The sequence below is a fragment of the Leptodactylus fuscus genome, chromosome 3, assembly GCF_031893055.1.
Source record: "Leptodactylus fuscus isolate aLepFus1 chromosome 3, aLepFus1.hap2, whole genome shotgun sequence".
Taxonomy (NCBI): Eukaryota; Metazoa; Chordata; class Amphibia; order Anura; family Leptodactylidae; genus Leptodactylus; species Leptodactylus fuscus.
Window position 1 is genome coordinate 6,570,702 of NC_134267.1, and position 27,967 is coordinate 6,598,668.

Here is a 27,967-nt window from a genome sequence, read left to right on the forward strand (position 1 = left end):
GCTGGTTAGAGGCTCCCTCCACCATGAATTGGTCCAAACTGGGGTTTTTAGAGGCTCCCTCCACCATGAATTTGCCCAAACTGGGGTGTTTAGAGGCTCCCTCCACCATGAATTTGCCCAAACTCTGCTGGTTAGAGGCTCAATCCACCCTGATTTTCAAAACAAATGTTGGTGCCAACCTCAACTTACTACAAGGGCCAAATTCACTGCTGGTGACAAGCTCTCCTCACTGCAAGTGCCAAATACACATGTTTCAAGGTGTTTTCCTACTGTCAGAGAGGTGGTATTGAGTGTGTAAAGTGTGTAGTTGTTAGGCTGTGATGTTGGGGTAATAGAGGGTCTTTGGTGTGTTAGATGCCCCCAGACATGCTTCCCCTGCTGTCCCAGTGTCATTCCAGAGGTGTTGGCATCATTTCCTGGGGTGTCATAGTGGACTTGGTGACCCTCCAGACACGGATTTGGGTTTCCCCCTTAACGAGTATCTGTTCCCCATAGACTATAATGGGGTTCGAAACCCGTTCGAACACACGAACAGTGAGCGGCTGTTCGAATCGAATTTCGAACCTCGAACATTTTAGTGTTCGCTCATCTCTAATCCTTACCTACCCAGGCATCTGCCATTGAGTATAAATTGAGAGTGCCTCGTACAAATTACAGGGTTGTCCCATTGAAATCACTAATTTTAGCAAATACATATCTATTGTGTGTGATCATGTTTAGACTGTGGAAATATCATCATTGCAGGTGATAACAATGTATCGGTGATGATACATATCCCATGAGTGCTGCATTATAGGTTTGTGATCCATTTATGACAGTGCCCCTTTAAAAGTCACATACGAAATCCTGGAAGGGAACACAAGGACATCTGACACTCCAGATAAACAAATTGTTCGGGAATGAACAAAAAAAAAAAAAACCCTCCTATGTTTCACTAATGTCCGCGGCCTGAAGTATGCGCTTAATCTCCTCCAAGGTCATTTCGATTTTTTTTATTTTTTTTATTTTTTTTGCAATACACAGTTGTCACCAAGACTTTGGCTACTAAATAGTATTCTAGGAAATGATTTAGTTGCTCAGCACTTAGGGCTTGGCTGGCTCTGAAGGCGGACTTAACTCATTTTTTGCTGTTACAGGACACAGTGATCTCTCATTGAATGGGAAGCCCAGCGAGGTCCTGCACGGTGCACAGCCATGGGGCTCCTAAGTTACCTGTACGCCCTGGTTCTTCTCTTTCACCCCTGTTGTGGATGTCACCTTACTAGAAGCCTTTATATCTGTCAGGGACGAGACGTGGAGCATGTCCCCCCGGATATTCCCAAAAATGCTACAGAAGTGTAAGTGCCTAGGATGACATAGACGATCTATTTATAGGCAATAGATGGCATTGCTTCTGTGTAATGTATTTGCTTACAGCGATGTAGCAGAGCTGAGATTGTTCTTTAACCCTTTAGGGCTGCATTCAGTTAATCTAGTTATAAAATATGCAGCTTCACAAAAGAGTCGCTCCCAACTTTATTTACAGAACAGTTCAGACGCTCTGCGTGTTTTAGCGCCGACGTTAAACGGTACTAACATTATTATTTTATTATATGGCTGATTATTATTCTAATTACTCATATCTTTATATCTGGAGGTTTATTGCAAGAAGCAGATTCTATATAAGATATTCATCGTATTACACAGATCTCTTTAAAATTGCATGGACTTAGGAGGAAATGACTTATAAATAAATGATACGGAAAGGCAAAGGAAAGCCGAGTGTCAGCGCGGGCGTCTGCGCAACCAACACAATCCAGGCAGCACAGAATTAGGAGGTAAATAAGTTGGTGAAATATTCCGTATACTTAGGCCGAGGAAATGCTAATCCTTTTATTTGCAAAAATATATGCAAAGCACTTTAAGACTATTAACAGCAAAACATCAGAGGAAATCAAAATGGGAAACGCGTCGGCACATCAGAGCTTTTCCATAGGATTTCAAAAATCCCCTGTATTTTATGTGTGGTCTTCAAATACCCATTGCAGGTTTTAATAGTTTGTGAGTTACCGCCTGGTAATAGGAAACATTTGGTTGGTATGTACAAAGGCTGCTCGAAGGAGAAGTGACATGTGAGCTCGAGGATACAGCGGGAGGGTGGTAATCCCTATAGGTTGACTTGTGGGATGCAAATCAATGTGATGGTCGTGATGATTTGGAAGGAGTTGGAGGTGTGGGTGCACACATTGAACTCTGAGGCTTGGGTAACATCTCTGTTGAAGACTCCATTGCAAGGATCAGCGGAGGACAACGTCCTATATTATAGTCAATGGGGTCTGCCAGGTTCTGTAGGTAAGACCTGTGTTAGCGCTCCGGCTCTCCATTGTTCCTAGTGTGAACCTAAAGTAAAGACGTTGCACAGGGAAGGACTAGACCCCCTGTCGGGCCGGCTAACATAGTGAGAGCATAGTCACAAACAATCTAGTGCATCGCCATCTGGCGTAATAGAGTCCACTACTTGTGTTTAGTGTTGGGGAAACCTCATGAAATTTGTCTCATGTATGTTTACAAGGCTCATCCAGAACAACTATTATTATACTCTGGGGGAGCCTTAAGACCCCATAGTATAATAAGCAGAGGTCCCGGGACATGTATAAATATAACTTCTCTCTTGCATTTTCCATCCTCTTTGGCCTTTCCCAGCCCCCAAATCACATCAGCAGCCCCATTGAAAATGCTGAGACCTGTGATCGAGCAGGGTCATGATACTGGCCCAACCCAAGTGACCATTGAGGCCCAATTACAGGGATCAGAGGTCATTCAGATGGATGCTAATGTCATTCAGAAGGACGAGAGAGGCCCAAAATGGATGGGGATTAGTAACAGAGCCCAGGGGAGGTGAGTAGAACTTTTTGTTATGTTTACGCACCTCCTCCGAGCCTCCACTCTGGGGACAAACCCAACTTGCTAGAAATTGGTTGACTCTTACCTAGTTGTGTTATACCATGTGTTGTAATGTACCTGGGCTATGTTGCATGATGTGTCCTACATGTGTTCATGTTGATTTAGCCGGTGCAGGTCATATGGTCAGAGTTGTGGAACTTTCAGGAACTGGATCACATGATTCCTTATAGGTGAATAATTTGCACCCATAAGTTGCACACGTTGTGTTGCTCTCCTGTGGTGCAGTCTGATGTCATGTGTTGCCTTTGTTACCTAGGTCAGGAGATGTCTTCCTATTTAAGAGCCATTCATAGGATCCTAGGCCAGCTCATTGTTGTAGGGCTGCCTGTAGGAGAGAGTAACCAGCAAGGCCCGACAAGTTGGAAGAGCCAAATGATTTACTGAGCCATGTGATCTACTGTCAGCCGCTTCCCAGAATTTGTATATCTTGAGAACATCTGGTGAGCAGGAGCCTGGGACCTGTCATGGCATTGTTTGCCTCCACAGCCCGGAGGCTCCATGCATATGTCCGAGTGTGCAGCGAAGGCCAATTCTCCTCCTTCTAGGGGGCGTCTGATGGTCCATTCCATTCTGATGATAATATAGCAGGTCCCATCCTGTTCTGTGTCATCAGAATAGGATGATTCAAAATCCCACATGGAAGAAAGTGTAAATCAAAATGCATTCAGATATCGAGCGCGTCGAGTGTATTCTGCTGCAACCTCAGCCCTATATGGGATGCACACTTGGCTATGTGCAAGAATTTAAAGAGCAGCCTGCAGCATTTAACTAGACGTCCATTGTGTGTGGCCCAGATCTAATATTGTGGTTACGACGAAACACTGGAGTAAACATGGCGAATCTTTGGCGCATCTTGTTTGGCTAAAATGTTTAAAATTGCTAGATATGTGGGTGTGACTGTTCAGAGAAAGAGGCGTGGCTTAAAATGCACCAAGATGAACCACAAATGTACTATAATTGTGTCCTAAAATTCTAATTTTAGTAAGAAAACTAAAAGTTGACCTACAGGTAGTGGAAAGTTAAGGTAGTGGCCCCAGGAAGGAGTAGCAGCATCCTCTGCCCGAGTGCCTTATAGACACCCTGCCCAGGGGACCGCTGTGTTACAACATCTTCTTGCTGCTATCCCTATGCTTAAGAGTCCAGTGGGAGGTCCTCTGTAGTGATTGGCAGGTAACTGACATGTCACTGAGAAGGACGGCCCACTGGACTCTTGAGCATAGAAAGAGCAGACATTTCAGTGAAGGGAATACAAGTTAAAGTGATTTTATATAAGAGATTCTATATATAGAGATGAGCAGACAAGTCCTTTAGCCGGTGCCTTGTTCACATTCCTGCACACAGTCACTTCGAAACTTCCGTTCTAGATAGTGATCACCTGTCTGTTCTGGCTTTTCAGATAAGATAAGATAATCCTTTAATAATCCCGCCATGGGGAAATTCAGTGTGTTTCAGCAGCCTGGATAATACAGTAATATATATTTCCAGGCCCGGCAGAACATAGAGCATATACAGGGCCACGAGGTCTCCTCCAGGACTTCCATCCATGTTGTCCAAGTTCATTTTTGATCTTTGAGCTGAGCTGAAACCTCCTACTGTCTTACATTGTGTGAAAGTACAATAGACACGATGCAACCATAAAAATGTGCCGAAGCGTGAAGAAGGTGTAAAGGTGCCCATAAACCCTCCATAGCAATTGGTTAATGTTTGCTCATATGACATCTATTTCTCCCAACCTTCCCACACACATGTGCAATGTTTGGATCAAGCAGTGATACGTTCTAGAGAGAAGAAGTCATTGCCAGACATGTCTACTGGTGGTTTAAGCCTACATGCCCCTCAACATTGTTAAAAGTGACCATGACAAGCGTCCTCCATCCATGGGGCGGCCATTTTCATGGATCCCTCATGAACCTGAGTTTTTTTAAGGATCTCTGAAAACAGATAAAAGTAGGACATGGACAGTCCATTAAAACGAACTGGCAAAATGTAAGACATGTGAATGGCCCCAAGAAACTCATTTGATGGCGACATGTGCCTACACCCTAACTCTCTTGTTAACAAAGGATCGAGCCTATTGAAATTGGACATGCTCAATCCATTTCACATAGGCTGGTGCCTGGTTAGCTGGCTCTGATGGAATTGATGTATTTGATGTTTCTGCAATGTACAGGGTTACGTTAAGTTCTTAAATGTTGTAGATTTGGCAGAGAACTTTGTGAAATACTGTGCCCAACTGGCTGAAAAACCATTGCTGCATAACAAGGGCATTGACTTATGTGATATCTCGGCCTTATTTTTTCATGGCTTAGTTGGTTTGACTATGGGCTACTCCTAAGGGTGCTGTGTAAGTATTCTCCCCAATTTCCACCCTTTAATCATCATATAGGTATATAGACTTTCTTGGAGAAGCTACCAGGTTGCTACCCCATGGAGTGGTCCCGATAAAGGTGACAGCAATACCAAGGGTCAAGCCAAATGGTAGCCAGAGATGGGCCAAGGTCAGGGCTTATGGCAGAAATATAAAAGTCAAGGTCAGGGCAGGTCAGCACAGATAGTCAGACGAGATCAGGACCACAAGTTGCCATCAGATATACAGATACCTAGTTAGGAAAACAGTAACAAGAACAAGCAAACTAGAATCCTTTGCTTAGGTATTCCCTTATAGGTGTTGATGACTTTTATAACCAGGAGTCTCAGAGGATTGACGTAGGACATTTGGCTCTGACGTTTGATACCCCCGGGGTCACCACATTATAATTGTAGATACACATATTATTGGTCAACACAACCTGGTGATGTTTGTTCATCCACTGCATTTCATCAAGGGAACAGCACTCAAGGGACTCAGCCATTGTATTTTAATCCTTTCATTGTTGTTCTGTGCTGGAACATTTCTGGAATATCGAGTTATTCCGGATTATCAAATTGCAATGAATTTCGCATTCCCATTTTTTTCATAGTATGTGTATATATCTCTGGTAATGTGCCCCGGAGAGTCCATCACATGACAAGACAGATTTTAATCCATTGGGAGTAAGCAATAAATTCCTATTGAATGACGGATGCTGAAAAAGGTGCGAAATTGATACAGAAAATACGTCGGAAATTGTGCAACGGAAAATTAATAGCGTAGACTAGTGCCAGAAATTCTCTTACTGGGTGTTTTATTCCAGATAAGCCTCTGTTTCACTCCTTATCTGTCCCATGGAACCTGCACTATCCAAATACCACAGTGTCTTGTGCCCCCATTAGTCAGACTCTATGCATTGCTATGAGTCTCTGAATGTGAGGTTCATATGGGTGCGGGTCAAGTGGTAAAGCTGATGAAGAGGAAGGAGACTGAGGAATTAGATCTACAGTAACTGGTAACACAGCTATACTATTTACCGAATGTTAGTCGGACTAACTGGACATTGCTATTGGACTGAGCCTGGTTGTGTGCTTACCGCCGGCCGTGAAGGAAAGGCATGGCTGGTGCAAGGGCGGCACACGAATGTCATCTATGTGCCACCTGTACCCTGGCCATGCTATCAATGCCCCATTCATTTAATGAATAAAAGCCATAGAATCATGGTCACAAAACCAGATCGGAATAGGACCTGTTCCATATTCGCGGCCTGAATTGTCGGCCCGCACACGAGACCATGTAATTCATGGTTATGTGCATGGGCCCGTAGAAATGAATGGGACAGCATGACTTCTGGGAAAAACCTGGATAGTACACTGATCTTTCACATGGTCTTCAAGGGTCTTTAGCATACCTCCCAACTTTTGAAGAACTGAAAGAGGGACAAAATGTGCGGCGCACTCCGTGGCAAATTTAGCTCCACCCACTTTTATGTTGTCTCTGCCCATTCTCATCCATTTTCCATGTGCCCCCACACAGTATAATCCTCCTACAGTCACCCGTAAATTATATGTCTCCCCTCTATCTCTCCCCCAGTTTCATATACACCCTTCATCTGCCCACAGTGTCATGTCCCCCCATCTCTGCCCCAGTTTCATGTCCCTCCATCTCTGCCCCCAGATTCATGTCCCCCCATCTCTGCCCCCAGATTCATGTCCCCCCATCACTGCCCACAGTTTCATGTCCCCCCATATCTGCCCCCAGTTTCATGTCCCCCCATCTCTGCCCCCAGATTCATGTCCCCCCATCTCTGCCCCCAGTTTCATGTCCCCCCATCTCTGCCCCCAGATTCATGTCCCCTCCATCTCTGCCCCCAGATTCATGACTCCCATCTCTGCCCCCAGATTCATGTCCCCCCATCACTGCCCACAGTTTCATGTCCCCTATCTCTGCCCCAGTTTCATGTCCCCCCATCACTGCCCCCAGTGTCATGCCATCCTCTCCTTCATTTGCCCCCAGTTTCATGTTCCATCTCAATGTCTACACACAAAAACCACATATACTCACCTTTTCCTCGCTCCCCCGCCGCTCTCCCCGCAGTCTCGCTAACACAGTTGTAGGTGCGATTTGACGTCATCACGTCCCACCTATACAGCCACTAGCCGGAGTGCAGCGTCAAAGCAAGGAGCTGAGCTGTGACAGCTTCTTGCTTTAGTCGCGTATGTATTCAACTCAGATCTGCGTCCTCCCTCCAACCGGGACCGCGGGACACGTCACAGAAATCGTGAATGTCCCGCAGAAATCAGGACTGTTGGGAGGTATGTCTTTAGACCTTCACCTAAATATGTCTACTATAAGCACCCATTCATTTCAATATTTACATGTCAGTGGTTTGCATGCCTCTGATCCATGAAAGTCTGCGGGTTCATAAAAAACCAGAGGACTTCCATGTGTCATCCATCTTTTACAGACCCAGAGACATACACAGTATAGAAAATACAACTAAAAAGACAACTGATCTGCTTATCGTAGATGTGAAAAGTGGATCAACCACAGACAAATATGCCGAATGGGGGGCTGTCCGTGAAAACCACGACTTTGCAGATGTGTGAATGAGGCCTAAGGCAAGTTTTAGCCATGACACTTGGTCTCATACACTTACCTATGATGCTTGGAGCCGTAGGGAATGGCATTAAAAAACATCAACCCAAATCTTTGCTTTCATTGCACAAAATGGGCTGCAGCCTTCAAGTTGCAAAAGTGTGCAGAGCGTTCCTCTTCATAGGAACCTGCAGGTGATTGTTCTCCCCAATATACATATACAGCGAGAATAACCTAACCCTTCACCAGTCCCCATCCATGGACCTTTCCATATTTGTGCCCAGTTGTGCAATGAGCTGCTCCAGATCAATATGAACTTTCACATGCAAGAAATTGTATCCCACTAAATAAGACACTAGATTTTGTGCAATATCGTTCAAAGGTATGTTGATATTGGACAAGCGAGAGCTCATGGGATTATTTCCAAGAACAATGTCAGAATGTGCAATGTTTTAAATTAAAAAAAAAAATTACTTCTCTCTTATTGAAATTTTGTTTCTTAGAATCTAAGTTTGTTACATCAATTGTTTCTTAAAGTGACCTTACTTTTTGGTATTTTCTAGAGATAAGCGAACCGTTGTGGATCGAACTTGATTTAACAGAATTATCCAAAAGTTTTATGTTTTTTAGACTTTAGAGGTTTGTCACCTGCAAACTGGGATTGCGATTATTATACTCCGGGGTGTTCTGAGACCTCAGCGTATAATAGGTGGAGGACCAGGGGAGGTGTAAAAAATAACAAACCATTATCCTCACCTACCCTTACTTCTTCTAGGCCTCTATCCAGCGCTCTCTGTGACATCTTCTGGCAACTGCTGGCCTCCTGGGTGATCTCATTACTTTGTCGTGCCAATGTGACTGCTGAGGCTCCATCACGTGATGTCACCCAGGATGCCAGAAGAGGCCAGGAGTAGGGTAGAGTGATCAGGATCGGGAAAGATCGGATCCCAATCGGCGATCGAGCAAGTTTCACGATCGGGATCGGCTGGAAAATTATCGCAAATCGGATTTTAAAATCGATCCTGAAATCTCAAGATCGACTCAACCCTAGCCAGGAGAGGATCCAGAGAGAGTGCTGGATGCCACAAGAAGGCCTAGAAGAGGTGAGAGAAGGTGGGAATAACTGGTATTTTTTACACCTCCCATGGATCTATACGTGTGGCTTACTATCAGCCACACGAAAAACACAAGCACGAATTGTCCTCACCGGACTCAGGGTTACAGGACAGAACCAGCCGCCTCCTCACTTTCCAGATCTGCCCTGAAGTGCAGTCTCTGCATCTTTTCTCGGCCAGTAATGAACCTCAGGACCAACATCTGGGGCTGAAACCTATTCCAGACCCCCCCCCCCCCCCCCCCCGGACCACACATAGGTCAGGAATCTGGTGCTGATATAGCAGGACTCCTTCTCACTATCTATACGAGTATATATTACAATTAGCAATAAAATCTGTCATTTTTGCAGTCATTTTTGCAGGGCTCTTCTGTAATATTTCTGTAACTCAGTATCTTCTTGGATAGATAAGTCTGAAGAAACAAGGGCATTCTACGTGAGATTGTTTTTCCGCCCTCGTTATTTGGCAGGATATCAATAACTTGTTTACTATAGACTGTTTTCTTGCATTTTGATAGTGTTACCCAAGTAGATCTGCCAGACAGGATGATTCATTATTATCACAGGCTTATGTTATAGGCCGGATAGACATTGTGTTCCTCACTCTTTGTCATTGATTTGGGTGTAATTCACATGGGAAATAAAAATGAATCATTTAGGAAATGTAGCGTGTAATATCAGAATAATACACTCCATCGGAATGAACCATTCGCTTATTAAATGGGTATTCCTATCCATAGGATATACAATATATGCAGGTCATACCAATGGTGCCCGCAACCATCTCCAGAGCAGGGATCCAAATCACCAATAGCATCTGCAACCCCTATGATGGTGCAAGAGCACCAACCAGTCTAAAGATGACTGCCCCAGCCAATCTAACCACTGCCTCTAAATGGTTAAACTGCCATTACCGGTGGGTATCTGCTGTAAAGTATTTCCCGTACCTGTGTGTCGGATGTCTCTAAGACATCAATTTCTAGGGAACTCGAGACATTTTTGAAAGAAGTTGGAAAAAAACAAGGAATGCGATCATATTACCAATTTCAAAATGCGTTTTGTGATTTACCCCTTCTTCAGACTAAATCATGGATGCACAGATCTCCAGTTTCATCTGAAGAAGAGGCTAGACCCTAAAACGTATTCTGAAACTGTATTATCCATAAATAGGGTTGAGCGATCGGGGTCGGGAAAGATCGGATCCCGATCGGCGATCGAGCACATTTCACGATCGGGATCGGCTGGAAAATGATCGGAAATCGGCTTTTAAAATCGATCCTGAAATCTCAAGATCAGCTCAACCCCATCCATTAAGCAATATTGTAGATTTTGTAGCGCTCATGTACGGCATTTTTCTTGGCATTATCTTGGTCCACACTTTATTCTTATTGATCTTCTTTGCTACATTCATTTCCATGTGACACTTGCGGTTTCTCTTTTATTTCATTTGGCTACTTGATCTTCATATCTGTGTATGGTGTTACCCTGAGCAGTGGTTGACCCTGTGTATTTTTTCCTCTTTCTCTTGATTCTTAAAGGGATCCTATCATTTAAACACATTTTTTTTCTCCCTATCACGTAGGAATAGCCTTAAGAAAGGCTATTCTTCTCCTACCTTTAGATGTCTTCTCCGGGCCGCCGTTCACTTGAAATACCAGTATGCAAATGAGTTCTCTCGCTGCACTGGGGGCAGTCCCCAGCGCTCAAACAGCACTCCCCAATACTGCTAGAGAACTCTCCAGCACCGCCTCCATCTTCGTCAGGAGATCTTCGTCATCTTCCTGTGTCTTCTTCCGGTGCAGGCATTGAAACTTGTAGCCCTCGGGCCTTGAGCAGAGCCTACTGAAGCATGCCCGCGGCCACAAGAAAAATGGCCACTTACACAATATGTATGCGGCCATTTTCTTGTTGCCTGTGGGCATGCGCAGACGGCTCTGCCTGGAGAGTTCTCTGGCAGCATTGGGGATGCCCCCAGTGCTGTTTGAGCACTGAGACCCGCCCCCAGTGCAGTGAGAGAACTCATTTGCATACCGGTGAAAACCAGTATTTCAAGCGAAAGGCAACCCAGAGAAGACTTCTAAAGGGAGGAGACGAATAGCCTTTCTTAAGGCTATTACGACGTGGCAGGGAGAAAAAAAAGGGTTTAAATGATAGGATCCCTTTAATAAGTGAAAGTTCCATGTAACACACCTAGGCAATAACAATATGAATTCTCGGACCTTCTACGGCCACACTTCGGACCACCGGGCTTGTAGACTCAGCCTATCTGTAGAACATCAGCTGCACATTTAAGTCAAGGAAACATGATGTACTGTAACACGGCTTGGGATTTCGTTTTCCCCAAATTCCCATGCACTACATTGAGTTTGCACAATGTTCTTTTCTACAAGATAAAAGGTTCGGCAACAATCACATATGTCTGGGGCAACCGGGATTGAAGTAAAAATTATGTAACCATGTATTGTCGTTCCTTAAAATTTCTCTAAATCTCTGTTCTCCTTCTGGGAACTCCGCACAAACAACAGGTGTAGTGATAGTGCAGTTATTTCGGTAGTGATAATAAGTGTGCATGGCTGACCCAGATAGTAAGAACGAGGAGGGGGTGACGGAATAATAAACCCTATCACAAGTGTAGATGAATGTGGGCACAGGGTTATGGCGAGCAGAGAGAAGAAACATCAGAAACATCTGCAATGACATTCTGAAAAGGTAACTAAAGATAGAAAAGCAAACAAAGGGAAAGTAAAATCTTGTCTACTTGGGACCAGGCTGATTGCTTGCCTTGCTTAGTAGTCGGTGTAGAGGGAGTTTCATACAATGCAGACCCCCGAGTGAATTCATTGGGTCTTTCAGCTCATAGATATAGACATAGATAGGTTACGTTAGGTTCACACTGGAGTTCCGTCTTCCGTTCTTCAGGATCTAAAAAATGGAAAGCGAACCATTTTAAAAAGCGGTTACCTGCAAACTCCGTAGACTATAATGGAGTCAGCCGGGAATCCACAAGGTTTCTGCCCAAAAAATGTGGAAAAATGCAGAGAAAGAAGTCCTGATTGCAGGACTGATAAGCCGGTTCAGGGACGGAAACCCTGAACAGAGAGCAAGTGTGAACCCAGCCTTAGGGGCACCTAAATCAAACATTTTTTTTTCCCCTTTGGTCAATAGGCAAAAGAGCTCTTTGAAGCAACGAGGATGTTGTTGTATATCTCTTTGAGGCAATGACTTTGTTGCTCCACAGAGATTATTTGCACAAAAACAGAGATATCTCTACAAAAGAGCCAGCAATTTGCAGTGGGAAAATATTGTTTGATTTTGATGATCTAATCTATTCTTCAATGGGACTGGGGTGATATGCTGGTTCTGGTGACACTAACCTAACTGCAGGGATGGGGTGAAGTACTGGTTCTGGTGACACTATCCTATCTATCTGCAGGGCTGGGGTGATATACTGGTTCTGGTGACACTAACCTAACTGCAGGGATGGGGTGAAATACTGGTTCTGGTGACAGTAACCTATCTATCTGCAGGGCTGGGGTGATATACTGGTTCTGGTGACACTATCCTATCTATCTGCAGGGCTGGGGTGATATACTGGTTCTGGTGACACTATCCTATCTATCTGCAGGGCTGGGGTGATATGCTGGTCTGGTGACAGTAACCTATCTATCTGCAGGGCTGGGGTGATATGCTGGTTCTGGTGACAGTAACCTATCTATCTGCAGGGCTGGGGTGATATACTGGATCTGGTGACAGTAACCTATCTATCTGCAGGGCTGGGGTGATATGCTGGTCTGGTGACAGTAACCTATCTATCTGCAGGGCTGGGGTGATATGCTGGGGTCTGGTGACAGTAACCTATCTATCTGCAGGGCTGGGGTGATATGCTGGTTCTGGTGACAGTAACTTATCTATCTGCAGGGCTGGGGTGATATGCTGGGTCTGGTGACAGTAACCTATCTATCTGCAGGGCTGGGGTGATATGCTGGTTCTGGTGACAGTAACCTATCTATCAGCAGGGCTGGGGTTATATGCTGGTTCTGGTGACAGTAACCTATCTATCTGCAGGGCTGGGATGATATACTGGTTCTGGTGACAGTAACCTATCTATCTGCAGGGCTGGGGTGATATGCTGGTTCTGGTGACAGTAACCTATCTATCTGCAGGACTGGAGTGATATGCTGGTTCTGGTGATAGTAACCTATCTATCTGCAGGGCTGGGGTGATATGCTGGTTCTGGTGGCACTAACCTATCTATCTGCAGGGCTGGGGTGATATGCTGGGGTCTGGTGACAGTAACCTATCTATCTGCAGGGCTGGGGTGATATGCTGGTTCTGGTGACAGTAACCTATCTATCTGCAGGGCTGGGGTGATATGCTGGTTCTGGTGACACTAACCTATCTATCTGCAGGGCTGGGGTGATATGCTGGGTCTGGTGACAGTAACCTATCTATCTGCAGGACTGGGGTGATATGCTGGTTCTAGTGACACTAACCTATCTATCTGCAGGGCTGGGGTGATATGCTGGTTCTGGTGACAGTAACCTATCTATCTGCAGGGCTGGGGTGATATTCTGGGGTCTGGTGACAGTAACCTATCTATCTGCAGGACTGGGGTGATATGCTGGTTCTGGTGACAGTAACCTATCTATCTGCAGGACTGGGGTGATATGCTGGGTCTGGTGACAGTAACCTATCTATCTGCAGGGCTGGGGTGATATGCTGGTTCTGGTGACAGTAACCTATCTATCTGCAGGGCTGGGGTGATATGTTGGTTCTGGTGACAGTAACCTATCTATCTGCAGGGCTGGGGTGATATGCTGGTTCTGGTGACAGTAACCTATCTATCTGCAGGACTGGGGTGATATGCTGGGTCTGGTGACAGTAACCTATCTATCTGCAGGGCTGGGGTGATATGCTGGTCTGGTGACAGTAACCTATCTATCTGCAGGGCTGGGGTGATATGCTGGTTCTGGTGACAGTAACCTATCTATCTGCAGGGCTGGGGTGATATGCTGGTTCTGGTGACAGTAACCTATCTATCTGCAGGACTGGGGTGATATGCTGGGTCTGGTGACAGTAACCTATCTATCTGCAGGGCTGGGGTGATATGCTGGTTCTGGTGACAGTAACCTATATATGCAGGGCTGGGGTGATATCCTGGTTCTGGTGACAGTAACCTATCTATCTGCAGGGCTGGGGTGATATGCTGGTTCTGGTGACAGTAACCTATCTATCTGCAGGGCTGGGGTGATATGCTGGTTCTGGTGACAGTAACCTATCTATCTGCTGGGCTGGGGTGATATGCTGGTTCTGGTGACAGTAACCTATCTATCTGCAGGGCTGGGGTGATATGCTGTTTCTGATGACACTAACCTATCTATCTGCAGGGCTAGGGTGATATGCTGGTTCTGGTGACAGTAACCTATCTATCTGCAGGACTGGGGTGATATGCTGGTTCTGGTGACAGTAACCTATCTATCTGCAGGGCTGGGGTGATATCCTGGTTCTGGTGACAGTAACCTATCTATCTGCAGGACTGGGGTGATATGCTGGTTTTGGTGACAGTAACCTATCTATCTGCAGGACTGGGGTGATATGCTGGTTCTGGTGACAGTAACCTATCTATCTGCAGGGCTGGGGTGATATACTGATTCTGGTGACAGTAACCTATCTATCTGCAGGGCTGGGGTGATATGCTAGTTCTGGTGACACTAACCTATCTATCTGCAGGGCTGGGGTGATATGCTGGGTCTGGTAACAGTAACCTATCTATCTGCAGGGCTGTGGTGATATGCTGGTTCTGGTGACAGTAACCTATCTATCTGCAGAGCTGGGGTGATATGCTGGGGTCTGGTGACAGTAACCTATCTATCTGCAGGGCTGGGGTGATATACTGATTCTGGTGACAGTAACCTATCTATCTGCAGGGCTGGGGTGATATGCTAGTTCTGGTGACACTAACCTATCTATCTGCAGGGCTGGGGTGATATGCTGGGTCTGGTAACAGTAACCTATCTATCTGCAGGGCTGTGGTGATATGCTGGTTCTACTGACAGTAACCTATCTATCTGCAGAGCTGGGGTGATATGCTGGGGTCTGGTGACAGTAACCTATCTATCTGCAGGGCTGGGGTGATATGCTGGGTCTGGTGACAGTAACCTATCTATCTGCAGGGCTGGGATGATATGCTGGTTCTGGTGACAGTAACCTATCTATCTGCAGGGCTGGGGTGATATGCTGGTTCTGGTGACAGTAACCTATCTATCTGCAGGGCTGGGGTGATATGCTGGTTCTGGTGACAGTAACCTATCTATCTGCAGGGCTGGGGTGATATGCTGGGTCTGGTGACAGTAACCTATCTATCTGCAGGGCTGGGGTGATATTCTGGTCTGGTGACAGTAACCTATCTATCTGCAGTGCTGGGGTTATATGCTGGTTCTGGTGACAGTAACCTATCTATCTGCAGGGCTGGGGTTATATACTGGTTCTGGTGACAGTAACCTATCTATCTGCAGGGCTGGGGTGATATGCTGGTTCTGGTGACAGTAACCTATCTATCTGCAGTGCTGGGGTGATATGCTGGTTCTGATGACAGTAACCTATCTATCTGCAGGGCTGGGGTGATATGCTGGGTCTGGTGACAGTAACCTATCTATCTGCAGGGCTGGGGTGATATGCTGGTTCTGGTGACAGTAACCTATCTATCTGCAGGGCTGGGGTGATATGCTGGGTCTGGTGACAGTAACCTATCTATCTGCAGGACTGGGGTGATATGCTGGGTCTGGTGACACTAACCTATCTATCTGCGGGGCTGGGGTGATATGCTGGTTCTGGTGACACTCCCTTTAACTTGCACGCTTTTTTTTTGTTTTTGCTTAGAGGGGTTGGGCAGCAAACCAGATCTCTGCATTGTATGTTCAAGTACAGTAATTTGCAAAAGTTTCAGGCAGCTGAGGAAGAAATGCTGCAATGTAAGAAAGCTTTCAAAAATAGAAGAGTTAATAAAATGAATAAAGAAAAATGAAATCTAGATCTGATGACTATTTGGTGTGACAGCCGTTTGTCTTCAAAAGAGCAGCCATTCTTCACAGCAGGGAGATTGTTCCCGCCGCCATCTTGGAGAACTAAGCCTAGATCTTCTATGGGTGTTGCTTGTCCAATCCATCTGTCCATTTTTATAATCCAAGACAGACTGGATGATGTTGAGATTTGAGTTAGGTTTGGGGAACAAATCATCACTTCCAGTAATCTTCCACCAATGTGCGCTCACACCAAATATTTCTTTCTTCTTAATTTAATTTGTTGTGATAATTGACAGGAATATTCCACATTATCACTTCTAGCTCTTAAAGCATTCTTACACTGCAGGATTTTTCTGCACCCGTATACAATCTTTGCATATTACGGTTTGTGCATCGCAGGTAAAGCAGATTTACTAAAACAATATGATATCGTGGCAAGTTATCACTTAGTGATCTGCTAATTATCTCTATGTGTCTCCGTGTGATCACCCAGAGGGGGGAGGGGAGGTGCGAATCGCAGACGTTCGTGATTTTTGTTAGCAAGTCTTGACATTGTGTTGAATTGATTTCTTGAGCAATTGGAGTCTTTAACCAAATTAGAGACTAGTTAATTGTGAACACCTACTGTATAGATCTAACATTCGCCGGCGCCTATCATGACTTTATTCTGTTGTATTCTATAAGAATTCCATATGGGATAAAAACCAAAAAACTGGAGGCGTAAGTAGACACAGTAAGGCCCAGCGCACTTCTATGTATGCCCAATGATGACATCATCAATTATGGACTTGACTCGCTACATTGTTGCCTAGGACCTTCTCTGCCCAATTCCGAGCACTGTAAGGGCTAGTACACACAGGCACAGAGGGGGCGGATTATGGCACTGAATCCACATCATAATCCCTCCCCTCACAATGGAGGTCTATGTAGACCCCCAGGCTACTTTTTTCCGTGAGTGGCATGTTGCCGCTCACGGAAAAAAGAATCGACATGCCCTTTCTTGAGGCGGATTTTGCGGCTGATTCAGCCCCAGCGTCTACCTCGCAGCAGCAACCCCCGGAGTAGGCCCATTCATTTGAGCCTACTCTGGAGGGGTAAGTCGCGACTGTCTGAAGCCTCGATAGTCGTAACAGGTGCATTTGGGCCCGAGAGTGACGCGGCTACCAGCGTCACTCTCAGTGCTAAAATCCGCCCATCTGCTCCACGTGAGAAAGGGGACTAAGGCAAACACAGCCAAAGTTATAGCATAATTTTTGTATAATAGGTGGAGGCCCAGGGGGGATGTTAAAAATAAAAAAAAAAAATCATTCATACTCACCTTCCCTCACCTCATTGCTTCTTCGCGGCATCCGACAATCTTTCTTGGCCTCGTTGGTGACATCATGAGTCCAGTGTCAACCTCAACGGTGACTCTGACATGGCATCACCAGGAGAGCACCAGGAGACCCAAAAGCGGTAATGTAAGTATGAATATTTTTTAGTTTTTCCCATGCCAATTTTCTGGGAGACCAACCAACACATCTAATGTCAAACAATCCTGGACTGCTTTGGTCTTCTTTGGGAATGACCCAAAGTCATTGGGGTTTCTGTTCTTCGGGTACACTTGGTGACCCAAAAAATGGAAAACCAATCCATTAAAAAAGTGGCTACCCCTAAAAACCCACTGATTCCATAGACTATAATGGGGTCACAACTGAGTCGGGTGATCGTTCGGGGATTACATCCCCCATTCCACCCAAAAAATTGAGAGGTCCTACTTGGAGAACCTTTCTCGGCGCAGAATGGAGGACAGAATCCCGGAATGGTCACCCAAGGAAGCTGTGACCGTAGCCTTGGGTCTTACCATGGGTCCACATCCATTGGCCATAACATTTTTATCTTTCTTCACTGTTCAGGTCTTATCTTCCTGTTCCTGAGCTTGAGCATTTGTCTTCTCTCACCTGACCTGTGATGGATCTTGTACGTCCTTAAGTCATATAACGACGCATTTGTTTTCTATTCTCCTGTTTATCCCAAAGTATGTTTTATGATCTTGGTTATTCAGTTTTCTCTGGACCTTCACACAGCTGATTTATTGTTGCTATCGAAAAACAAATCAGTTTTATTATAAAATTATATAAACCAGAAGATGAGACCATTATAAATCACGTGAAGCATTTCTACAGCGGTGTTCACACGGAGTCCTAAGGCTAGAGGGTAATCGATTCAAGTGGAAGATTAGAAGAGCTGTAAATCAGGGAGCGATGATTGATAGCCCATTGTTAATGCATGGATTAAATCTGATAGGGGTTGTTTGGTCGAGTGGATGCAAATATTTAGTCTACAGCTATAGCTTGTATGCTCAGAAATGCATGGTAGACCGCAACCGTTGTAGAAACATCTACAAACAAGGTAGAAAAAGTCAAGCACCGTCCTTACCCTGGGAACGTGAAGGCTCAAAGATTTAACCTGACCATACATTTAGATAATTCAATGTATACTAAGAACCTCATGTTCAATATTAGATGTTGCCGAAAAGAGTAGCAAAGATCAATGCAGAACACTGGGGTGTGTGGCCCCAAATGGTGCTGAACTTTTTGAGATGTGCTCACATGGTTCAGTTTTGTTCCTGGGGTGGTGAGGCCCAGAGCCTGAAGGTTTATCCTGGCAGCGGAGGTATCCCTTGTTGTAGTGGTAGTGGTTGTCATGTGGAATAGGCACCCACTATATAGAGGTGTCGGGAAGTGACCTGTGAGCTTATACACAAGTCACTACAAAATGCAGCCTAAGAACCTTGCGTTCATTTTTGTACATGTTGAGAACAATAGATCTTAATAGATGTATAGTACTGACAGGTGAGCTACAGATCTGGTTTTTCTAAAATTCCGATGACCTACGTTTCTGTCCCCTCATTTTTTTTTATTTTTTTTTTGGTTTTGCCTTGGTACCAGTCATATAATAAAGTGAAATTTTTGAGATCTGGTCCAATGGTGCGCTGCTATATGGTGCTGTGATGCTATACCTTTGAGGTGGTATGGCCCAGAGCCTGGAATCCTACCTGGGTAGTAGATGTACTGTTGGGCTGCTGGGTCACTACCCTTGTGGATTCTATACAGTCACAATGTTGCGCGACACCCAACAGAGTTGGCACCCACGTATATAGAGGTTATCGTGAAGTAGCAAGTGAGCAATATATACTCATAACATCATACTCATGTTTGTAGATTTTCCTGAGAGGCAGAGATCAATTCCACTGGAACAAGCAGCGTGTTTTTGTAAAATATTGGTATAACTATTGGCTAAAGGTTCATTTGGCTAATGGCTTTCTTGTCCAAAACTTCCAGCTCAGCCAACCGGTGCATGTCCTAGGTACAAAAAAACCTAATCTAAAGTTAAAAAATTAAAATAGGTTTAGTTGTAAAAGGGTTAAAAAAATGTTGATCTATTGCATCTAAATGCATTTATAATATGTTGTAGAGCATGTCTACAAAACCTTTCCCATAGACAGGGCTGATTGTAGGTTATCTGCTGCCTGAGGCAAAAATTTAAATGGTGCCCTCCCTCCTATGGGTAGAAAAGCATCCTGCACGATCCCCATACATAGTCTGCTGCTGATCAGCAAGAGTAAGAGCCTTTCCACTGGTTAGCCCCATTCTGGTCCAGCTGTGCACTCCATGTCTGCATCTGTCCTGCTCACCACCACCCCCTCAGGGACTCTGTCATCTGCCGCCCGAGGCAAGATGCTCATCTTACTTCAAGGCAGATGCAGCCCTGCCCATAGACCTCAATGACTTGACTCTAGACTACTGCTGCCTTTGGCCATGAGTACACTTTAAAGCATATAACATATATAACGCATCCTAAGGTATCACAACCCCTTGGTACTTGTCTTAAGATCACTGGCTCTTCATTTACATACAACTTAAGATATCATTCCACCCCAAAGGACCATGGGGCCGTTCTTCATGTCAGAAGCATCTCCGCTACCTTCTCTTTATAAGATGATGTTGCACTTAAGTGCCTGTACGGCAGCAGATACCTCTTTAACACGCGGAGTCCCGAATTTCAGAATTCCTAGACATGTAAATCCTTTGACGATATGTTAAGTACAATCCTGGCATGTAACTATCTTTAAAGTTCCCAAAAGTTTTGTTAAATGGTGTGAATTATTTGCCCGTGAAAAGTAAACACTGACACCTTGATGGACCAATCCATCCTATTTACTGCACAGTCACAGATTAATAGATCTGGAAACATAAAGCCTACAGTAGTGGTATCTGGAGATGAGAGATATATACACCCGCGTTCTCTACAGGCTGCATTCTGTCGAGTTTGTGGATCTTGATGAACAAAATGTAGAAAATTTACTCCTAATGTTCTCACCCCGAACGTAGACCGAGAAGGTAAAAACTGGAGCAAATGGTTGTTACCTGCTGAGAACATCTGATTTGTTCATGGAACACGACATCCTGCTGACAATACTATTTTAAAGAGATTACAAGGCCGATCTTTACTCTTTCTGCAGAGTCGCCTTTTGTCAACTAAAGGTGATCTCTGCATAATGTTTCTTGAACGCTTCCATAAGAGATGACAGCCCAGTGTTTAAACTCCTGGCTTCAATGTGTGCGTGAGAATGAAAATATTCCGAGACGTTCCGAGTAGGAAAAAAAGAAACTTTTGACTATTTTTGTTACATTATGTATTCTAGGCTGACATGGCGATCTGATGAGTCAGGGCCAAAAACGCTAAGTCGCCCAACCCTTAAGATATCAATTGTAAACCATTTCATCTCACACATCCACATCCACCAGAAACCTCTGTCAACGGCTCATCTCCTCAAGAATAAAGGGATCGCTCATTGAAATTCATGTTGTCTATCTTCTTCAAAATTTTTTGCATTCTGTCTCCCCCTACATACAAGATAGGACATGCCATGATCAGTGCAGGTGTCAACTCACCCAATGTTCACAGGTGACTCCTGGATTTTAGGTTCCCTCACCCCAGAGATCCTCTAATCATTTAGAATTTAAGTTTTTGATATTAGATATCTTCAAGCATTTGAATCCATATATGAGGCTGTTACCCGACTGACTGAGCCACAGGTTCCTTTGGTTCCATGGTACCTTTTTTTTCTTATATGAAGCTACAACAGTATTGCATTGTTCCCACATAGTATATTGAATATATAGAATCTCTATAAGGCAGTACATTGTATACCTATAGGGGTTTCTAAGATAATCCTTTTTTATATTAGGCTGGGGAAGGTGAAAAAAATTGATAAAACATATTCAAGTGTCACTGATGCTCCAGTGTCTCCCAGCACAGCCCAGCCCTGCTTCTCCAGTGTTGTCTTCTAGCAGAAGTCCCTATGGCACATGATCACTGAACCCAATCACTGGCCTCAGCCAAGGACACGGGAGGTTACTAGCTGAGACATCTCCTTTCCTTGAGCTGCTGAGGCTACTGATTAGTCCTGGAGTTCATGTGACCACGAAAGCCAATCAGTGGCCTAAGGAAAGGGACACGGGACGTGACGATGCAGCATATACTCCCACTACAGGAGCACCAAGACTGGACCATGCAGGTAGATACTGGAATATCAGGATAGGTTTTTTTTCACCTTCCCTGACCTAATATAAAAAATAGTTTATGCTGGACAACCTCTATGACAATATATTTTTTACGCACACAATGTACAGGAATGTAGAGAGATTATCTATATCATACATATGTAGGGAAAGAAAAAAATTGGGAACAGGAAAAAATTGAAAAAAAATTAAGTGATTAAAATAAGACCTTAGCATTTTTTTGTATAAATTTATTAAAATAATAATAATAATAATAATAATAATAATAATAATTATTATTATTATTATTATTATTATTATTATTTGTATTATTATTATTATTATTATTATTATATTTTTATTATTATTATTATTATTATTATTATTATTATTATTATTATTATTATTATTATTATTTTACATTTTTATATGTTAATTATTGTGAAAAAAAATATTTAAAGTGACTCCTAAAGGAGATAAATAAAAATTGTGCAATTGTTTATTTGAATTAACTAGTAACAATCTGAGGTCTAATAATATTATCCAGGGTCTAGCTATATGTATCCATGGCCCTTTTATTAAGACCACTCCCACTTTTGCTGCAACTTGCCATTCCCCCTGCTCACCAAGACCTTGGATTACTCCCAATGCTTATGTCGATGACTTCTGGTCCCACATATTAGAACGACCATCTGCAAGCCTCATGCCTAGGGTCCTGGTTCTTTATAGGTTAAAAACAAGTCCATTATATCAGGTTACTATTAAAGCATAAAAGAAGCGAAATACTTCCTTGTTAGGGTGAATCTTGTTGAGCCGAACGACGGTGACAGCACCATTAACTAAGGGTGAATTGTGCAGATGACAATTATAAAAGTTTAATCCATTATATGTCACTTTGAGGTCACATTCCGCTACGGTTTACTTGTCTTTAAATATCAAAAGAATTTGGCACCAAAAACAGAGAATTGTTCCAAGAAGGAACGACACAAGGCCAAATTGTTCACCGTAAAGCAGCCATTCATCAGGTCCAGCTCAGAACTACAGAACATCACATGTCCCCGGAATAGTCCTGGATGGATCGTTCTGTCCGGTTGATGCAACGCACAAATACATTACAGGTTATTTTGGCTCCCACTGACCAGCTCATCTTCACATTGTGAAGCACCGATACATCCAGGAGACGGAAATTGCTTTTTTTTTTTTTTGGGACACCATTCTGTTGACAAACTATTTGCGACTCGAAGGGCTAAAAGTTATAGTAAATTGGATTTTGGTTTTGAGCTAAACTTTTGGTTTAGTCTGTAATTGTGTAAATGAGGCTGGATTTGGGGGATTTGGGATTTGGGGAATTTTGGATTTGGGGGATTTGGGATTTGGGGGATTTGGGATTTGGGCTGTTGAATAAAACTTTTGGCGTTCAGATACAGCAAACATTAAATTGACACCTTTTCCAGCCTCAATGGCTGGCAAACCTTAGCAAAGTCTTAATAAAAAGTCATTGAATAAATATCCTCAATAGGGTTGAGCTGATCTTGAGATTTCAGGATCGATTTTAAAATCCGATTTCTGATCATTTTCCAGCCGATCCCAATCGTGAAATTTGCTTGATCGCTGATCGGAATCCGATCTTTTTCAATCCCGATCGCTCAACCCTAGTCAATGCTTCTCTATGGGAAAAGTCACTTTTAAGGTTAAGCCAATCTTGAGATAACCTCCATCCTCGATCCTACTGGAAAAGATCGGGATCGGAATTCCGATCGTGATCGTGAAATTTACTTTCTAAGGAAGCTAAGAAGTTGTCTTTTCTGGATAAACCCTTCCATATATGAGAATTCATTGGTAATCGGATGACTTCCGCATGGTCTGGAACAATGAGGGGTTATGAATGGCGCCACCACTTACATGAGCTGCCCATAGACATTAGATAGTTGTTGGCCAACTCCTCATTGAGCTGATAGCTATCTCACCAACTCTCTCATATACATGCACAGTCTCACACAAATCCTGAATGGGGAGGGGAGAGAAAGTCACCACTAGACTCCTCGGGTAGCAGATTGTCTAATCTCTCTGAGAGCATAGGGATTGGACATAATGAAACACAACAGCCTGATCAATATATTCTCCAATATCTGGCCTAGGGGGGAACTGGGAGAACTCCATATACGTTAGATGGTCAGCCAATGCCCTTAAAATAGTCTGGTTGAGCCAACATACATCTAAAGTATATGCCCATCTTTATCCTGCAGTGGCCACTACAGGAGAGATGTGGTATTGCATGCTGACCAGTCAACTAAATGGGGATGAGCAATTATAGTGGGGTCACAAGCAAAATAGGGACTAATGTATGGGATCTATCAATATAAAATTTATGCAAATAGCTAAACTATGAGCCTATGCATTAACTATAGAGAGATTACATCTTATTCATTATTATTATATATGCTTTTTGTTCCATTATTGTATTAGAGCCTCTGGTCCTCTATTGGTCCAGGCTAAAATTGTTTGCGTCAATGGCTTCTTTGGATTCATTCGTCATATAACCTGAGAGCTTTTCGCTGTACACGGTAGGAACGCGGCTCCACAATTCACTTGATGACTTTTTGTTTTTACTTTCTCCCTTTTTCATCTACAAACTGGCGAACACATAGAAACACCTTCTCCTTATCCCCGAAAGAACTCCATCAATTATTACTGATTCCATCAAGCCACTCCAATAGATATATAAATTTTGGGCACATGCTATTATCTGATATATTTTTCTTGCCTTGTCTATTGTTTCGGGTTATTATGCACATATAGATTACATCAAATGAAAGAAAAAAGCCGAGTACAAGCTAATAAGTGGAAATGGCTTTACAAGGATACAAGCGAGTAGTAAAAATGATGAAGAAGAGAGATAAAATCACAAATAATATATAGAGTCTAATGGCGGCTTATACTTGTGTTTTGTTCACTGGAGATGCTGAGATAAAAGACGTAAATGGAAAATTGATTAAAAACAAGCATTAGTAAGCGCGTCTTTACACTAATGATAAAAGTGATGAATTGGCTATTTATCATATAGGTTTGCTGGAGCAGAGACACCCTTGTAATTCAGCATTCAATTAGCTGTCGCTTGGTGTCGCCTGGCAAATATTGTGGCGGATGTCTCTTTATCACAAATTATATACTAAGGTCATTATTTGGGGCCTTTATGAATTAAAGGGACCTCGCCTTGGAAACTGGAGGACTGTTTGTTTCTGGAGCTATACTGGCTAATCCGTCGGATTCTGCAAAGAGAACGTGTTAAGGAATTGCCACAGAAGTAGTTCCTAAAAAAATGCAGAAAGTTACTGATACCAGAGAGCAGTAGAACAAGCTATCTAAATCCTACACAACATTGAGAAATAGAGTCTAAGGTTGCTCAGATGACTTCACAAAGCCCGCTGCAAGGTCGGATGGTCTTCACCAAAGCCCGCTGCAAGGTCGGATGGTCTTCACCAAAGCCCGCTGCAAGGTCGGAAGGCCTTCACCAAAACCCACTGCAACTAACCTCTGCCTCAGATTCTGCAAAAGCCATCCGGCCTTTCAGCGGGTTTTGGTGAAGGCCATCCAACCTTGCAGCAGACTTTGGTGAAGTTGTCTGAGCAACCTTAGATGACTTCGTCAAAGCCCACTACAAGGTGAGATGGCCTTTACTAAAGCCCGCTGCAAGGTCGTATGGCCTTCACCACAGCCTGCTGCAAAGTCAGATGGCCTTCACCAAAGCCCACTGCAAGGTCGGATGGCCTTCACCAAAGCCCTCTGCAAGGTCGGATGGCCTTCATCAAAGCCCGCTACAAGGTGAGATGGCCTTCACCAAAGCCCTCTGCAAGGTCGGATGGCCTTCGCCAAAGCCTTCTGCAAGGTCGGATGGCTTTTGCAGAATCCGAGGCAGAGGTTATTGCCCCAAAAGCTTAAAATTATAATTAGATTTCTCTACAATCTGAAATCAAAACCAGAATCCACAACTATACTCACAATTCAGATCAAATCAGGAATCAAAAGAGTTAGAGTATCCAGGCTGAAGTCAGTCCAAGACTTCACAGTCAGTGTCATAATCGGGTGACAATGGAGTCTCCAGTAAACAAGCCGAGGTCAGTATAGCAGAAAACAAACAGCACTTGCCATTTCCATGGACGCTACTAGGCGGTGTTGCCACTAGAGCCAGAGCCTCTCTCTCAGTTTTCCTGCCTTCCTGATATAACTCCTGCCGTACTATTGCATCTACTCTACAGACTCTGATGAAGGTCCTAAATTGATGAAACATTACCCGCTCTATTAATTGATTACTCACTGGTGAATAAAGCCATGTTTGCACAGCATATATTACTGCTTCCATTGTTGTGACATCCCAGTTTTTTCAATATGCAAATGAGGTATTTGGAGCAACGAGGGCATTTCTGTTGCTCCAAAGAAGTAACCCTCTCACTGCCCGTGCCGCTGCTCCTCTCTTCATCTGATGGACAAGGCGTTATGTACCTAATCTCTCCTGACTCTGCTCTTAGTCTCTGCACAATACAGGTGGCCAGGCAGTAAGACATAGAGGGGAGACCCTGCTGCGTAATAATCCTGACACCCACAGGGGTGTGGAGAGGGCTCTTTACACTACCACAGCGACACTATGATAATGGCATATCTGTCATTAAGGAGTTAATTACTGTAACTGATTAATTACTGTTCCGAGAGGAAACCAAAGTACATGATATACACCCACACGATTACGGAGAGAACATACTGTACGAGTTCCAGGCAGAGGTTGTAACATCTGGTCAGATTTATAGTAATCCAGGATCTGATAATCTAGAAACTCTGATAATATGACACTTGCTTGAAAAATAATCAGGAGTAATACAAGACGGTATAAGGACATACCAGATAGAGATGGATATCCAAGTAACAACAGGATCAAATATCCCGAGCAATAGCTGTAGAGAGAGGGAGGAGTAGGGGGGTGGCAGAGAAAAGCCTTGAGGAGGAAGGAGAGGAGGAAGGAAGAAGCTCCCAATATTCTTTACATTCTGAAAGCTGCTCACTTGCTGTTTAAACTATAATACCAATTGAAGTCTATGGAGCGGCGCTGCAGCACCTACACTCACCACTAGAGTTTATACGGTGAGTGAGCAGCATGGCTCTCAGAATGTAAACAATACAGCATGCAACATTGTATCGATACTAGGGTTGAGCCGATCTTGACTTTTCAGGATCGATTTTGAAATCCGATTTCCGATCATTTTTCATTCTAAACTGATCTCGATCCCAATTCCGATCCCAATGCAAGTCAATGGGATTTTTTTTACTAATCGGAGATCGGATTTTAAAAGCCATTTTCACTATACAGCAAGGAATCTAACAATTGAATGCTTTAATTGTTAGAATCCACGCTGTGTAGTGAATCACTAAGTAGCCAGAGGATTTTTTTTTAATCCTCTGGCTACTTAGTCCCCCCTGGTGTCCACTTATCTGCAGAGATGGCTGCTCCTGTGCCTTGTGTTCTCCTTCTTCTTCACCTCACTGCCGCTCCACGCTGCTCTTCTCACCTTGCTGCCCCCTGCCTCCCAGATTAGGAGAGTGTGGGCGGGTTAGGAGAGTGTGGGCAGGTACTGGGATGGGAGACCGCCCTGTACCCGCCCACACTCTCCTAAGCCACAAGCCCCGCCTTCCTAGCTCTTTAAACACTAACCTGGGAGGCGGCGGCAATAAGGTGAGAAGAGCAGCGTGGAGCAGCAGTGAGGCGAAGAAGAAGAACACTGGGCACCGGAGCAGCCATCTCTGGAGGGAAGTAGCTACTAGAGATGTTAGTTTAGTCTCCCATTAGAATGAATGGAGGCAGCCGGCGCGCAGGGGGTTAAAGATGTGTGCCGGCTGCTTCCATTCATTCCTATGGAACCGCAGCGGAGCCTTCACACTGAGTATACACTCCACTCAGAATAAGTGGAGCATATTCTCAGTGTGAAGGCTAAGCAAAGCATTGTGGTAAATAGTACCAATCTCGATCCCACCTAAAAAGATCGTGTTCAGAATTCCGATTGCGATCGTGAAATTTTCTCGATCGCCGATCGGAATCCGATCTTTTCCGAACACGATTGCTCAACCCCAATTGATACAGAAGAATTTTGATCATCCCGGTCTCAGATTCCCCACGGATTGAGATAGACAATCGATTATAGAAACTGGATAACCCCTCTAATATACTTCTCCACTGTTGTGTGATATCCCAGAATATTCGATAATCCAGCCGATATCAGATCCCATTTTTGTTGGATTAATGGGATTTTACGATAAGAACTACAAGAAAATAATAATGTGAAGAGCAGTTGGTTGTTGTGATGGCGGCTCCGCTCCATCTTCAGGAGGATCAGCGGGACAGAAGGAA

General features: G+C 44.0%; 1 protein-coding gene across 1 annotated transcript in view; it reads left to right on the top strand.

The window, feature by feature from the left end:
* The first annotated feature begins 1,194 nt into the window (after positions 1 to 1,194).
* FSHR (follicle stimulating hormone receptor) overlaps positions 1,195 to 27,967 on the top strand; it is a 119,412-nt gene continuing 92,639 nt past the window's right edge. The window contains exon 1 of the mRNA XM_075267032.1: positions 1,195 to 1,337. Within this exon, the coding sequence (XP_075123133.1) occupies positions 1,195 to 1,337 (143 nt within the window). The remainder of the gene's footprint in view (positions 1,338 to 27,967) is intronic.